General features: G+C 35.9%; 1 protein-coding gene across 5 annotated transcripts in view; it reads left to right on the top strand.

The window, feature by feature from the left end:
• The window catches only part of VPS8 (VPS8 subunit of CORVET complex), a 391,603-nt gene that overhangs the window by 190,937 nt on the left and 184,114 nt on the right, over positions 1-16,552 (top strand). For all 5 annotated transcript variants that reach the window (XM_060298321.2, XM_060298320.1, XM_030861612.2 and 2 more), the window contains 2 exons: positions 12,352-12,574; positions 15,716-15,805. In XM_060298321.2, coding sequence (XP_060154304.1) covers positions 12,352-12,574; positions 15,716-15,805 — 313 coding nt within the window. The remainder of the gene's footprint in view (positions 1-12,351; positions 12,575-15,715; positions 15,806-16,552) is intronic.

The following is a 16,552-nucleotide window of genomic DNA, read 5'->3' as shown; positions in this document are numbered from 1 at the left end:
GCTGTGGAACTAGGCATTGGGTCACATGTTCCCTTTGGTGTTCTAGATTCTGTGCTCTTGTGCTTGCTTACTTCTCATCATACTGGCTTTTCTTTTTCATCATAATGTTAAGATTCTATATACGGGCCTGAGCTTATGAGTAAAGAGGTCAAATAGGCCATTTGATCAACTTTGATTCTTTGTGTCTAGGTCATCTTTCAATTTCCTTCCATTGCAAACGTGCAATGATTAAAGATTTATTAGATATAAAAATTCTGTGTTTCTTAAATACTTAAGTGTAATCACACTTAAAAATAGAGTTAAAATTTTTCTTAGAGTTTCCATAGATAATAAGATTAAAAATGATCAATTCCCTAGACTCAGTTGAAGCAGAGGGATTTAAAAATTATGTAACTTAATTCCAGTATGATATCTTTCTCCCTAAACTGGACACTCTCTTTATGCCATTTCTTTGACACTTGGTTCTATTTGCATCTAGAATCTTCTCTTCTACATTCCCAAATTTTCAAAATATTTGTGATGTTGAGATTGCTTTTAAGAATGCTCAGATTGTGCATAACACAGATACAGTCTTAAAAAAAAATGATTTACCTGGAACAAAATGTAGAGCATAAACAAAGATAAAAACTTAGAAAATATGAGAGGAGAATAGAAAAGAAACTTCAACATATACCTGACCATTGTTCCAAAATTAAAGACTAGAGAACATGGCTAATAATTTTCCTGAATTAAAGGAAGACAGAAATTATCAGAAAGAAAACTCTTGGTGCACAACAGAACAAATCATAACAAGCCTATACCTATGAGTTTGATTATACTAAGAGTGACAGTGGCATAGCATTGCATACTGCACTGAGCGTCTCACATAGGAGTTCTGCTTCTAACAATGGCAATGAGGACAGCTGGGAAATCTGGATAATTTGTTAACAAAATTTATATGAAAGCGTCAGAGAGCTACCAAGGGGATGAGGATCTGTGGTACCAAGATCCAGGCAGAGGAGAGAGGCACAGAAGCTGGCTCTTCCTTTTGAGATAATTGCCAACTCTGAAAAATGGCAGCTGAGGGGTTGAGAAGCTGAGCAAAACTTTAGAGCAATTCCTGATGTTGCTGCAGTTGAGTTCAAGGATCACACAAAAAGAGGGGCGCTGAATACTCCAGGCTTTTGATTGAGCTATGAAGAGCTACACCCTAAGAATAATGCTGAATTAGAACACATGTAGGTTCATCATGGTTAAACTGCTGAAAACTAAAGACAAAAAAACTTTAATGTCATTATGAAAGAAAAAAAACCCTTCAAAATGGTAACAATTAACCTTACAGCTTACTTCTAAACAGAAATAATGGAACCAAAGACAACAGAATTGTGAAAGGACAGAAAAAAAAACATCTATTAATATAGAATTCTATATACAACAAAAATACCTTTTGAAAATGATATAGAAATATATTCTAAGAAACATAAACTGAGAGAATTCATCATTAGCAGACCCGCACTAAAAAAATAACAGGAGGTGGCGTGTGCGGCGCTTGTACACACAGCCCGGTGAGCTGAGGTGTTGGTGCAGTCGTTTCGCTTCAGGTGCCGGGTGTGACACCCCGTCATGCAGCACCCTGTGAGCCAGTGAAACTAAGCACAGAGGAAAAGGAAACAAAAAGTCTGAGCCGTGTGGATGAAAGGCTCTTGGTGCTCCAGCCAAGAATCAGGGCTCTGCCTCTGAGGTAGGAGAGCTAACTTCAGGACACTGGTCAACAAGAGACCTCCCAGCTCCACATAATATCAAATGGCGAAAATCTCCGAGAGACCTCCATCTTAACACCAGCACCCAGCTTCACTCAACGACCAGCAAGCCACAGTGCTCGAAAACCTATGCCAAACAACTAGCAAAACAGGAACACAACCCCACCCATTAGCAGAGAGGCTGCCTAAAATCATAATAAGGCCACAGACACCCCAAAACACACCACCAGATGTGAACCTGCCCACCAGAAAGACAAGATCCAGGCTCATCCACCAGAACACAGGCACTAGGCCCCTCCACCAGGAAGCCTACACAACCCACTGAACCAACCTTAGCCACTGAAGACAGACATCAAAAACAGTGGGAACTACAAACCTGCAGTCTGCAAAAAGGAGACCCCAAACACAGTAAGATAAGCAAAATGAGAAGACAGAAAAACACACAGCAGATAAAGGAGCAAGATAAAAGTGCACCAGACCTAACAAATGAAGAGGAAATAGGCAGTCTACCTGAAAAAGAATTCAGAATAATGATAGTAAGGATGATCCGAAATCTTGGAAATAGAATGGACAAAATGCAAGAAAAATTTAACAAGGACCTAGAAGAAATAAAGATGAAACAAGCAACGATGAACAACACAATAAATGAAATTAAAAATACTCTATATGGGATCAATAGCAGAATAACTGAGGCAGAAGAACGGATAAGTGACCTGGAAGATAAAATAGTGGAAATAACTACTGCAGAGCAGGATAAAGAAAAAAGAATGAAAAGAACTGAGGACAGTCTCAGAGACCTCTGGGACAACATTAAATGCACCAACATTCGAATTATAGGGGTCCCAGAAGGAGAAGAGAAAAAGAAAGGCACTGAGAAAATATTTGAAGAGATTATAGTTGAAAACTTCCCTAATATGGGAAAGGAAATAGTTAATCAAGTCCAGGAAGCACAGAGAGTCCCATACAGGATGAATACAAGGAGAAATACGCCAAGACACATGTTAATCAAACTGTCAAAAATTAAATACAAAGAAAGCACATTAAAAGCAGCAAGGCAAAAACAACAAATAACACATAAGGGAATCCCCATAAGGTTAACAGCTGATCTCTCAGCAGAAACCCTACAAGCCAGAAGGGAGTGGCAGGACATATTGAAAGTGATGAAGGAGAAAAACCTGCAGCCAAGACTACTCTACCCAGCAAGGATCTCATTCAGATTTGATGGAGAAATTAAAACCTTTACAGACAAGCAAAAGCTGAGAGAGTTCAGCACCACCAAACCAGCTTTACAACAAATGGTAAAGGATCTTCTCTAGGCAAGAAACACAAGAGAAGGAAAAGACCTATAATAACAAACCCAAAACAATTAAGAAAATGGGAATAGGAACATACATATTGATAATTACCTTAAATGTAAATGGACTAAATGCTCCCACCAAAAGACACAGATTAGCTGAATGGATACAAAAACAAGACCCTTATATACGCTGTCTACAAGAGACCCACTTCAGACCTAGAGACACATACAGACTGAAAGTGAGGGGATGGAAAAAGATATTCCATGCAAATGGAAACCAAAAGAAAGCTGGAGTAGCAATTCTCATATCAGACAAAATAGACTTTAAAATAAGGACTATTAAAAGAGACAAAGAAGGACACTACATAATGAACAAGGGATCGATCCAAGAAGAAGATATAACAATTGTAAATATTTATGCACCCAATATAGGAGCACCTCAATACATAAGGCAAATACTAACAGCCATAAAAGGGGAAATCGACAGTAACACATTCATAGTAGGGGGCTTAAACACCCCACTTTCACCCATGGACAGATCATCCAAAATGAAAATAAATAAGGAAACACAAGCTTTAAATGATACTTTAAACAAGATGGACTTAATTGATATTTATAGGACACTCCATCCAAAAGCAACAGAATAACACATTTTTCTCAAGTGCTCATGAAACATTCTCCAGGATAGATCATATCTTGGGTCACAAATCAAGCCTTGGTAAATTTAAGAAAATTGAAATTGTATCAAGTATCTTTTCTGACCACAACGCCATGAGACTAGATATCAATTACAGGAAAAGATCTGTAAAAAATACAAACACATGGAGGCTGAGGCTGAACAATACACTACTTAATAATGAAGGGATCACTGAAGAAATCAAAGAGGAAATAAAAAAATACCTAGAAACAAATGACAATGGAGACACAACGACCCAAAACCTTGGGATGCGGCAAAAGCAGTTCTAAGGGGGAAGTTTATAGCAATACAAGCCCACCTTAAGAAGCAGGAAACATCTCGAATAAACAACCGAACCTTGCACCTCAAGCAATTAGAGAAAGAAGAACAAAAAAACCCCAAAGCTAGCAGAAGGAAAGAAATCATAAAAATCAGATCAGAAATAAATGAAAAAGAAATGAGTGAAACAATAGCAAAGATCAATAAAACTAAAAGCTGGTTCTTTGAGAAGATAAACATAATAGATAAACCACTAGCCAGACTCATCAAGAAAAAAAGGGAGAAGACTCAAATCAATAGAATTAGAAATGAAAAAGGAGAGGTAACAACTGACACTGCAGAAATAAAAAAGATCATGAGAGATTACTACAAGCAACTCTATGCCAATAAAATGGACAACCTGGAAGAAATGGACAAATTCTTAGAAATGCACAACCTGCCAAGACTGAATCAGGAAGAAATAGAAAATATGAACAGACCAATCACAAGCACTGAAATTGAAACTGTGATTAAAAATCTTCCAACAAACAAAAGCCCAGGACCAGATGGCTTCACAGGCGAATTCTATCAAACATTTAGAGAAGAGCTAACACCTATCCTTCTCAAATTCTTCCAAAATATAGCAGAGGGAGGAACACTCCCAAACTCCTTCTACGAGGCCACCATCACCTTGATACCAAAACGTGACAAGGATGTCACAAAGAAAGAAAACTACAGGCCAATATCACTGATGAACATAGACGCAAAAATTCTCAACAAAATACTAGCAAACAGAATCCAACAGCACATTAAAAGGATCATACACCATGATCAAGTGGGGTTTTTCCAGGAATGCAAGGATTCTTCAATATACGCAAATCTATCAATGTGATAAACCATATTAACAAATTGAAGGAGAAAAACCATATGATCATCTCAATAGATGCAGAGAAAGCTTTCGACAAAATTCAACACCCATTTATGATAAAAACCCTGCAGAAAGTAGGCATAGAGGGAACTTTCCTCAACATAATAAAGGCCATATATGACAAGCCCACAGCCAACATCCTCCTCAATGGTGAAAAACTGAAAGCATTTCCACTAAGATCAGGAACAAGACAAGGTTGCCCACTCTCACCACTCTTATTCAACATAGTTTTGGAAGTTTTAGCCCCAGCAATCAGAGAAGAAAAGGAAATAAAAGGAATCCAAATCGGAAAAGAAGAAGTAAAGCTGTCACTGTTTGCAGATGACATGATACTATACATAGAGAATCCTAAAGATGCTACCAGAACACTACTAGAGCTAATCAATGAATTTGGTAAAGTGGCAGGATACAAAATTAATGCACAGAAATCTCTGGCATTCCTATATACTAATGATGAAAAATCTGAAAGTGAAATCAAGAAAACACTCCCATTTACCATTGCAACAAAAAGAATAAAATATCTAGGAATAAACCTACCTAAGGAGACAAAAGACCTGTATGCAGAAAATTATAAGACACTGATGAAAGAAACTAAAGATGATACAAATAGTTGGAGAGATATACCATGTTCTTGGATTGGAAGAATCACCATTGTGAAAATGACTCTACTACCCAAAGCAATCTATAGATTCAATGCAATCCCTATCAAACTACCACTGGCATTTTTCACAGAACTAGAACAAAAAATTTCGCAATTTGTATGGAAACAGAAAAGACCCCGAATAGCCAAAGCAATCTTGAGAACGAAAAAAGGAACTGGAGGAATCAGGCTCCCTGACTTCAGACTATACTACAAAGCTACAGTAATCAAGACGGTATGGTACTGGCACAAAAACAGAAAGATAGATCAATGGAAGAGGATAGAAAGCCCAGAGATAACCCCACGCACATATGGACACCTTATCTTTGATAAAGGTGGCAGGAATGTACAGTGGAGAAAGGACAGCCTCTTCAATAAGTGGTGCTGGGAAAACTGGACAGGTACATGTAAAAGTATGAGATTAGATCACTCCCTAACACCATACACAAAAATAAGCTCAAAATGGATTAAAGACCTAAATGTAAGGCCAGAAACTATCAAACTCTTAGAGGAAAACATAGGCAGAACACTCTATGACATAAATCACAGCAAGATCCTTTCTGACCCACCTCCTAGAGTAATGGAAATAAAAACAAAAATAAACAAATGGGACCTAATGAAACTTCAAAGCTTTTGCACAGCAAAGGAAACCATAAACAAGACCAAAAGACAACCCTCAGAATGGGAGAAAATATTTGCAAATGAAGCAAGCGGCAAAGGATTAATCTCCAAAATTTACAAGCAGCTCATGCAGCTCAGTAACAAAAAAACAACCCAATCCAAAAATGGGCAGAAGACCTAAATAGACATTTCTCCAAAGAAGATATACAGACTGCCAACAAACACATGAAAGAATGCTCAACATCATTAATCATTAGAGAAATGCAAATCAAAACTACAATGAGATATCATCTCACACCAGTCAGAATGGCCATCATCAAAAAATCTAGAAACAATAAATGCTGGAGAGGGTGTGGAGAAAAGGGAAAACTCTTGCACTGCTGGTGGGAATGTGAATTGGTACAACCACTGTGGAGAACAGTATGGAGGTTCCTTAAAAAACTACAAATAGAACTACCATATGACCCAGCAATCCCACTACTGGGCATATACCCTGAGAAAACCAAAATTCAAAAAGAGTCAAGTACCAAAATGTTCATTGCAGCTCTATTTACAATAGCCCGGAGATGGAAACAACCTAAGTGCCCATCATCGGATGAATGGATAAAGAAGATGTGGCACATATATACAATGGAATATTACTCAGCCATAAAAAGAAACGAAATTGAGCTATTTGTAATGAGGTGGATAGACCTAGAGTCTGTCATACAGAGTGAATAAGTCAGAAAGAAAAAGACAAATACTGTATGCTAACACATATATACGGAATTTAAGAAAAAAAATGTCAAGAAGAACCTAGGGGTAAGGCAAGAATAAAGACGCAGACCTACTAGAGAACGGACTTGAGGTTATGGGGAGGGGGATGGGTGAGCTGTGACAGGGCGAAAGAGAGTCATGGACATATACACACTAACAAACGTAGTAAGGTAGATAGCTAGTGGGAAGCAGCCACATGGCACAGGGGTATTGGCTCGGTGCTTTGTGACAGCCTGGAGGGGTGGGATAGGGAGGGTGGGAGGGAGGGAGACGCAAGAGGGAAGACATATGGGAACATACGTATATGTATAACTGATTCACTTTGTTATAAAGCAGAAACTAACACACCATTGTAAAGCAATTATACCCCAATAAAGATGTTAAAAAAAAAATAACAAAAGTTGTTCTTTAGATAAAAGGAAAATGATTGAGGTGGAAAAGCTAATATGTGGGTTAGTGAATATAGAATATAATCAATATGTGTGAGGACTGAATAAAACATGAAGAAAAATGAAGAAAAAAATATATGAAAACAATACTACATAATTGGAGAAAAGGGTAAATAAGGTTAAAATGTTCTAAAGTCCTTGCACTGTCTAGAAGGTGGTAAATTTATTAATTTATATTATAATTTAATAATTTGAAGATGCAGATTATAATCTCTAAACCCATACTTAGTATATAATAGTAAAAACATATATAACTAACAAGGTAATAAATGGTGTCATTAAAAATACAATTTAAAAAAGTCAAAAGGAGCAAAAGGAATTAAGAATAGTTAAGACAAGGAGAAAAAATAAATGATAAATTTAAAAATATATCAATAATTACATTAAATAGCAAACAACTAAAACAAACAAACAAAACATAATCTAGTACTCAGCGAATTTTAAGTAACTTCTTCCACTTCTAGGGTGGTCACTTAGACACTCAATACTGGCCTCCAGATACCTTTTATATTAATATTTTCTGATTGAGTACATTGGTTTTATAGTCAGTCCTCTTATTTTAGTATATTATACTGTCTCTTATGAGGGTTAAATTATAAACACAGTACATACTCTGAAATTAATTTTAACTCAATACCGCAACCATTATTATACTATGATCACTGTTACCTCTGTATCATAAGTTATAGAATTTCATACCCAGCAGTAATATTATATTACTAGGATATATATGTATTTCTATTCATATGTAAGAATTCTTTTATAATGTAAAATCCTTTTTACTGCGGCAGGAACCACACTGCTTTTCCTCTGTAGGGCATACTGATCAGTGTGTAATGGACATCTTTTTTAATGGACATCTTTTTTGGTTAAAATTTGGCTTTATTATCTTTCTGTGAATCTTTTAAAATCAGAAATGATAGAAAATTCTGTTTCTGAAGATCTACCTTTATTTTCATAATTTGGTCTCTGCTCACACAATTTCATTTCAATTTGACAATGCATATATATTTTTTCAGTACTAGAAAAAGGTATAAAATATCTCAAGGGTTTTTGTAGGATATTTAATGATTTGTCATTTTGCTTATACAACAGTAGCCATAATTTCAGTTTATTTTGAAAATAGGTCCAGAGTTTACTTGAACTATACTCATAATTTTGAACATTGTTTAAAAATAAGTGCTTAAATAAATGCTATGTTATTATGTGTGAATTGTATCTCAAAGCCATTATAAAACAAAATAGGTGCTGTATGTAGATGATCTTGACCACTTCAAGCTTATATCACTGTAAGCAGATATCCAAAAAGAAGGCATTATTCAGGTAACTTGAATTATATATAAAATCTGAACCAAAACTATTTCTCTTAAATCTAAAGTGAGCCTGAAGTGGCCTTTTGATAGCCAGAGTATTTGTTTAACCTTGTTTAACATCAGGATTATTATTTGCGAAACAGAAAGATTTTAATTATCAGCCATGGTTGAGGAACTTAATGTTTTGAGTTTTCTCATCATTTTCTTGGTAACTGCAAGTTAAAATTCTAAACATCAAAGCTAGGTGAAAAATGGGGCCATGCCTTTTTATTTTATCTAACTGCTATGTTGAGATATAATTCACGTACCATAAAATTCACCATTTTAAAGAGTATGGTAGTTTTCAGTATATTCACAGAGTTTAATTAAGCCATGTCTTTTTAAAGGAAATATTTACAAACTGATACTTGTATCAGGAAACAGAGTATTTTGAACATAATTTCTTGAAGATCATTTGAACTTTTTTTTTTTGAGCAGTGAAATAACTTTCATTTTGCACACAATTCAGCGTCTATGATAGTAGCCAGACATGTAACAGGTTCTCAATAAATTTTAATTAAATGCGTGAAATTTGGTAAAAAAAAAAAAAGTGGATTGTCTGTATAGGTCATATTTTCCAGGTCATATGGAGCCCTTTTTTTTTTTTTTAACTTTTTATTTTATATTGGAGTTCAGGTGATTAAAAATGTTATGTTAGTTTCAGGTGTATTTACATCTTTTCATATGTATTTACATGTATCTATTCTTTTGAACTTTGTTTTTAATTTTATAAATAAAGAGGCCAGCCGAAATCAACTTTGGATTTATTAAATCCCACTTATATGTAGTGGGGGGTTGTTTATTTGGTTCTGGTTTTATATTTAGTGTACAGGCAAGTGTTAGGATTGATGCTCTTGCTCCCTTCAGACAGTCTCTGAATTTGTAATTATCTCATAATCAAAGCTGAGTTCTTCACATTTTCTAATTGTAAAATTGATAGTGCAAAAAGTAAATTTGGTCATTTTTTCTATCAATTTGAAGTTATGTATGATAAACTCCAAATAATGTCTTTAATATGAGTATTAATATAAAGTGAAGTTATGTAGAAGACCTTTTTGTTGGCCCTCTGTTATTCAGAATGGATTTTTCTATTATACTGGTTATAAGGAGGCTAAGCTTGAAGCGATAAACATCAATTTTGACATTAGCCGTTCCAGGAAACAAAGTCAGCACCCTGGAGTATAATGCCTAAGTACAGAAAGAAACACAAGAGCCAAAACCTTGTTTTTTTGTATGTACTTTTCTTTTTCCCTCCTTCTCTGTTGATCTAATAAATATTTTCCCAGAATGACGAGAACATGTCTTAAAATTTTGTTTTATTTTTATTTTAAGGTAGAGATGCACATAGGAGTTGCTGAGTTATATTTTTCTTGCTTCTTTATTATAGCCTCTTACTGGTTAAGAAAGAAGCATATAGTTTTGCCATTAATCTTACCCGCATTGCATGCTGTAGTTTGTCACAGGAGTGCCTTGTTTGTCAACTTTTATGCTTTCTTTACTGAATTTGTAGCTCTTTAGTTTTCCTCTCCAGGGCTTTTTGTGCTGAACTGAAATATATAATTATCTTTCCTAGCATGTTGTTTTTAACAACACATTACAGGGTGCAAGGGCTAGCAAATATGACATTTTCTTTAAGTTCATAAGAGTTACTTTGTTACTCTTATTTTATCTTTCTTACAGTAAGGCTTCATTAATCTCAGTTCCTTTTGTTTGGCTAGTAATTGGTAATCACAAAAATGTAATGGACTGTCAGGCTTCCCTGGTGGCGCAGTGGTTGAGAGTCCGCCTGCCGATGCAGGCGACACGGGTTCGTGCCCCGGTCCGGGAAGATCCCACATGCCGCGGAGCGTCTGGGCCCGTGAGCCATGGCCGCTGAGCCTGCGCATCCGGAGCCTGCGCATCCGGAGCCTGTGCTCCGCAACGGGAGAGGCCACAACAGTGAGAGGCCCGCGTACCGCAAAAAAAAAAAAAAAAAATGTAAGGGACTGTTGATTACAGTGAAACTAACATGAAAAATACTCTGATAAATATAAAGCAAGGGGGAAAATGATGCAAGAATTACACTTGTGGATATGAGAAAAAAATAACTGGATATGGATTTCCCCCCAGGATATTGCAAATACTGTTTATTGAAAAGCAACATGGGGTTCTATGCAGTTGTAGCCAGTCCGTTTATCATTGGTCCCCCTTCCAGGACTTCAGATGAGGCAAGACCCCATCCCATTGCTTTCAGAGTCTTCCTTGTCCTTTTTGTGGAACTTGTCATGAAAGATCACACCTGTGGATGAACCATCTACCACTTTTCACAATTGACATGATGCACATATATAGGGATTATACATTTAGCAAATAAATAATCAGTCAATCCTAACAGGTAAGTAGAATTAGCACAGTTTTTGTATTTGAAAAAAGAATTAAAGAATCAGTGAATGATATAAGTCAATACACTGTATAAATGGAAACATGGAAAACATTTAATTTTGCCAGTCATCAAAGAATTGAAAACAATGATGTTGTTTAATTTATATATTAAACTATATGGGAAAAAACTAAAGACAATTGTCTGTTGAAACTGTTGAAATTATACATTACTGATGGCTGTGTAAATTGGTGCTATGATGATTTTTGAAGGTAATTTAGTAATACATTTTAAGTGCCACAAAATTTTTTGTATCTTTTGACTTTAAATAAATTTCTAAAAGTGGAATGACTAAGGAATTAAGCCTCCAAATGGAAAGGCTATATATGTAGATGTTCATTTTGGCCTCACTCATAATAGTGAAATAGTGGAAATAAGTGATACATTACAGGAATAGTTAAATAAATTCTGATGTTTCAGCATATTGAAACATTGTGTTTAGACAAAATAGTAATTTTAAAGAGTTAAGTAGCAGCTTAGGACAATGCTTATATAATATTGGGTGAAAACAAAATTCAGATTATGTCTATGGTGAATAGAACTCTAAAATTATTTCTGGACTCTTTGCAAAAGAAATACAAAATAAATAAAACACAGTTATTGAGTGTGGTAGCATTTGATTAATTACAGTTTTTTTTGTTTCTGCAATAAAATAGTTTTCAGACATATTTTTAAAACATTGAACATTTTCTTCTTCCTCTCCCATCAATAATCACTACCTAAACCCTTTGGGAAGCAAGGGGCAAGAACTAGATAAAGAAGCAGATTGGCCTTGCAGATCAGATGGGAGTATTTAGATACCAGGAAAGAGGAAAGGATAAATTGTGAATAGTCCATTTAATTTTTTTTTTTACTTCATCATAGTCTCCGTACTACCTGCTCCCATATCGATGTTGTCTTTAAGCAGCAGTGTGCCATAATGGATTCAGCACAGGGTTTAGGTCAGAAGGCTGATGCAGTTCTGAATCTATCACTTGTTAGCTAACTGATTTTCAGCAAATTTATTCAACATTTTTTATTTGTAAAAAGTATTGGGTGAATTAAGATAGTATATATAAGAGATTTTTCAAAATATAAAGCTCTTTGCAAATATTGTTACTATTTTTAATAAACTTGCACGTAAGTTGAAATAGGAAAAAGATGAGATATACTTAGTAGACTGAATTTAATGGGTGTTTGGAATGTTCCTAAAAGTATTTTTCCCCATTCGTTGCAGGGATCTTTTATTTAGCCAGGTGTATGACAAATTAAGTGAGAATTCAGTGGCCAAAGGAGTGTTTTTGGAGTGCCTTGAACCATATATTTTAAGTGATAAATTGGTGGGGATCACACCCCAGGTAATGAAAGACTTGATTGTTCATTTCCAAGATAAAAAATTGATGGAAAATGTGGAAGCCCTCATTGTACATATGGATATCACCAGCCTAGACATTCAGCAGGTGAGTTTATAGGCAGTCTACTAATTTATGGAATAAACATCATTCCTTTATTGAATATATTTATCTGACTCATCGGGCCTTACTTTGTCTTTCATCAACCCTAATTATTTTTTAGCAATTTTTGGTAAGAGGTCTCATAAACTTATATTTGTCAATATATTTCTTAGGAGTGCTCTTTACTTAAAGCTAGATTAGGAACTCCTGCAAGCCAGTAGTCTTCAGTTTCCTTGACATCCCCCAGAGCTCTTAGCACAGGGTTTATATTTGGTAGTTGCTCAGCAAATGCTTATTGGCCTATCCTTCTTCACCAGTTTGTTTGTTCACTACTACAATTTTCATCCTGCAAGTGAATTTCAACTATAAGCACTTCCACGTGAAAAATAGAATACTTTTAAGTGTATGATGCCATTTTTTTTGAAAAGCTAGTTTATATGTTCAGAGTTGATAACTTTCATACATTAAGTTTTGAAATGCAGAGCATAGTATAAGAAGCACACTTTAGGACATCTTAGCATGATCAGCCAGCTCATTGATAATATACCTCCAGTATATCTGAGGTCTCCACAATAAGTTTTAAGTCCTTAATTGAGGAGCAATATGTATCTGACCTAAGACACTTCACTCTTAACTCTTCATTTAACTCTTCAGTCCTAATGCTGAGCAAAGGCACAAAGGTACCAAGGTGCTGAGCCCTATTGAACTAAAGTACGGTGGCTTACAAACTTAGAAGGACCGTTTTTTGTTTGTTTTTAATGTGCACAATCACATGGAAATGAAGGGTTTGGAAAATGTTTATTGTTTTCTTCATGGAAGCTCTTTATGAATGGCTGTAAGTTTGCAAAGGCCAGGTCCTCTTTACATATGCCTTTCTGTCATGTGGGTAATTTGGCGTAATCTTCATGTCTGACAATAGGTCTGATGATGTGAGAGCATGTTATCAATCTAGCTTTATTTACCTATCACTGATATAAGAGAAATTTATAATTTCTTCTCCTTCCAACATTTTTAGCTTTTTCTCCAACACTAGGTAAATATTCTCTGCCCTTTTTCATGTTAAAACAACAGTTTAAACCAATCTCCCCATCAGATTCCCTTCTCTCCGTATCAAGCCTTCCCCTCCTTCCCCTTTGGCTACTGCCATATCACATTTCCCACTTGCAGCCAGATCCCTCCCTCCCTCCCTCCTTTCTTCCTTCTTTCCTTCCTCCACCCCTTTCCCTCTTTCTTTCCCACATTTCTTGAAAGCATTCTCTAGGTTGCTTCTTCCATTTCATTCACATCCTAATAATTTTTCAGCTTTACTTTCTCTAGAGTCTGTAATGACCTCCAATGCTTTAGTGACCCTGGTGGACAAGGCTTATCATAAGGCTTACATTAGCAAAAAAAAGTTTGACAATAAACAGACAAACAAGTAAACAAGCCAGAAATATCGAAAACAAGTATGTTAAAAGTCAAACAGGCAGTATGATAAAGAGAGAATGAGAGGCTATCTTAGATGGGTCAGTTATAGAAAACCAAGAAAGTAACACTGAGTCTGATCAAATCTGGAATCTGAATGACAAGAAGGAATCAGTAGTGCAAAAATCTTGGAGGAGAAGATTGTTACAGGTAAAAACAACAGCTAATGCAAAAAAAAAAAAAAAGAAGGTATGTGTTGGGTGCTAAAAGTTACAGATAAAAGGCAAACAGAGCTTGGTTGAAAGAGAAGTAGCCCTTTCAGGGCAAGGTACAGATTTTTCCTTTTTATTCTGAGTGCTATGGGAAATCATTAAAAGGTTTTAAGTGAGATCATTTTGATTTGCCTATAGATAACAGAATGAGGGGTGGGGGCCAAGTACAGAAGAAGCAAGGAGATTGGTTAAGAGCTGGTCCAGGAGGTAGTCCTGGCCAGAGATGATAATGGTGAGATGGAGGGAGATGGCCTGACTTTGGATACATTTTGGAGGTAGAACTGATTTGCTGATGAATTGGACCTAAAGGTGTGGAAAGAGAGAATTTAAGGCTGTTGCCTAATTTTTTGGCTTGAAAAACAAGGTGGATAGTGATTCCTTTAAGAAGATTGGAAGACTGGGGTAGGTCTAAGTTTGGGAGACAAAATCAGGAGTTGTATTTTGCCATTTTATTTTGATAGCTACTAGACATTAGGTGAAGATATCAAGTCAATGGTTGGATATATCGGTCAGAGGAGAGGTTAGGGCTGAAGCTGTAAAGAGATGTATGATCATGGCACTGGCTGAGAGGGCGGAAAGTGAGAAAAGAGAAGAGGTCCCAGAACATGCCGTTGTCTAGAAGGACTCTCCCGTGACACCTCTCTTCCATTTTCCCTCAGACTAGTCGTTTGTTTTCCCTTTGGCTATTCCTTATCATTATCCTTTGTTGACCTCTACTCTTCCACTTCGGTCTTCTCCTGTCACTCAGTAGTATAATATAGCTCTCGTAGGAACAGTATATAGGGTACTCTATACTTAAGTCATCTCTATTCCTCATCCTTACTGCTCCTTCTGCCTGCAGAGCCCCTAGTTTCCACATCGGCTTTTGGCTCACATACATGTATCCATTAGGTCCTAACTTAAATATTGCTCCCTCAGGGATGACCTTCTGAATACTCCAGACCAAGTCAAGTTCCTTTATAGACTTACCACATTTGTAAATGAACTATTTGTGTAATTGAGTATCTTCCCCAAGTCATAATTCACGCACCATTTTGTGCCCCTTCTTTTGGTGAGTGTCCAGGATGAATGGAAGTTCTGTCAGGGTAGAGAATAGTTCTGGGTTTGTCTTACCTATCACTTTATCCCCAGTGCCTAGGAGAGGACCTGAATATAGATGTTCAGTAAATATTTGTAGAACTAGTGACCAAAGGTAAGATGAATATGGAAAGGGGGAGGATAGAGAAGAAATAAAATCAGACATTGGAGGATGTTTAAAAGTAGCTATTGTACTGTTGAAAGTAACATTGAACCTACAACAGCTCTTACCCTGGCACTGTGTTTGCGTACTTCCATTTCACTTTTTTTCAGAGAAGGAATAAGAAAAATTAGGAAAGAGAATTTAAGATCTTCCCCATTCTTAAAGCTTTGAGGAAAGTAATTGGTGAGATTTGCTCAATTGCGTGAACCAAGCAACTTTTCCTTTTTACAGGTAGTTCTCATGTGTTGGGAAAATCGGCTATACGATGCTATGATTTATGTCTACAACAGAGGCATGAATGAATTTATTAGTCCAATGGAGGTAAGATACGTTCTAACTTATATGCATATTTAATACTGTCTATTAATGTTTTTTCCCTTCTCTCCATTTGCTTTGAATAGTTTGTTTTCATCCAATCACTTTAAAATTTCTTGTAGATTTATTAGACTTGCACCCATTGTTGTTTAGGACTTTAGATAGTCTTTAGTTTTATACCTTCTACTATTGCTTTCTTTTTTATCTGCAAAAGTAGGTATTTAAATCCCAGGGAATGATAGATAAAATTAAAAGCCCAGATAGATAAAATTAAAAGCCCATTAGACTTTAAGATTTTTTCTAAAAAGTTTTGATATTATTATAGCTTTTCCAAAAGGTATAAGAAATTCATTATATATATTTACTGTATAGGGTAATGGTACTATTGAGTAATATTATTTTGTAGATATATTCTTCTAGGGGAAGGTCCTGAAAATGGTGGGAGGTCATGATTTGCCAATTGCTAATTTGTTGCTTTTCCTATTTCAGAATTTTATAGCATTCATTATAATTTCTTGTTCTCCTTACCATTAGAAGAGAGCATCTAAAAAGCATTTGGGCTTATTTTAAAAAGAATCAAACCCATCTTCATCGTGTTATTTCCCTTAAATTTATAGACAGAATTATGGGTTATGGATTGTGGGTGCATGTCGTGCCCTGCTAGCCCATTGCTTTATTACAGTGACTTCATTACCTGGATCAGAAGACCCAGGCTTCTCCTGAAGGCATCCACTCAACTTTTTTGCATATTTA

Source organism: Globicephala melas, chromosome 4 (genome assembly GCF_963455315.2).
Source record: "Globicephala melas chromosome 4, mGloMel1.2, whole genome shotgun sequence".
In the NCBI taxonomy this organism is placed as follows: Eukaryota; Metazoa; Chordata; class Mammalia; order Artiodactyla; family Delphinidae; genus Globicephala; species Globicephala melas.
Note: the sequence above shows the minus strand (reverse complement) of the source record. Positions and strands in the feature narration are given on the sequence as shown.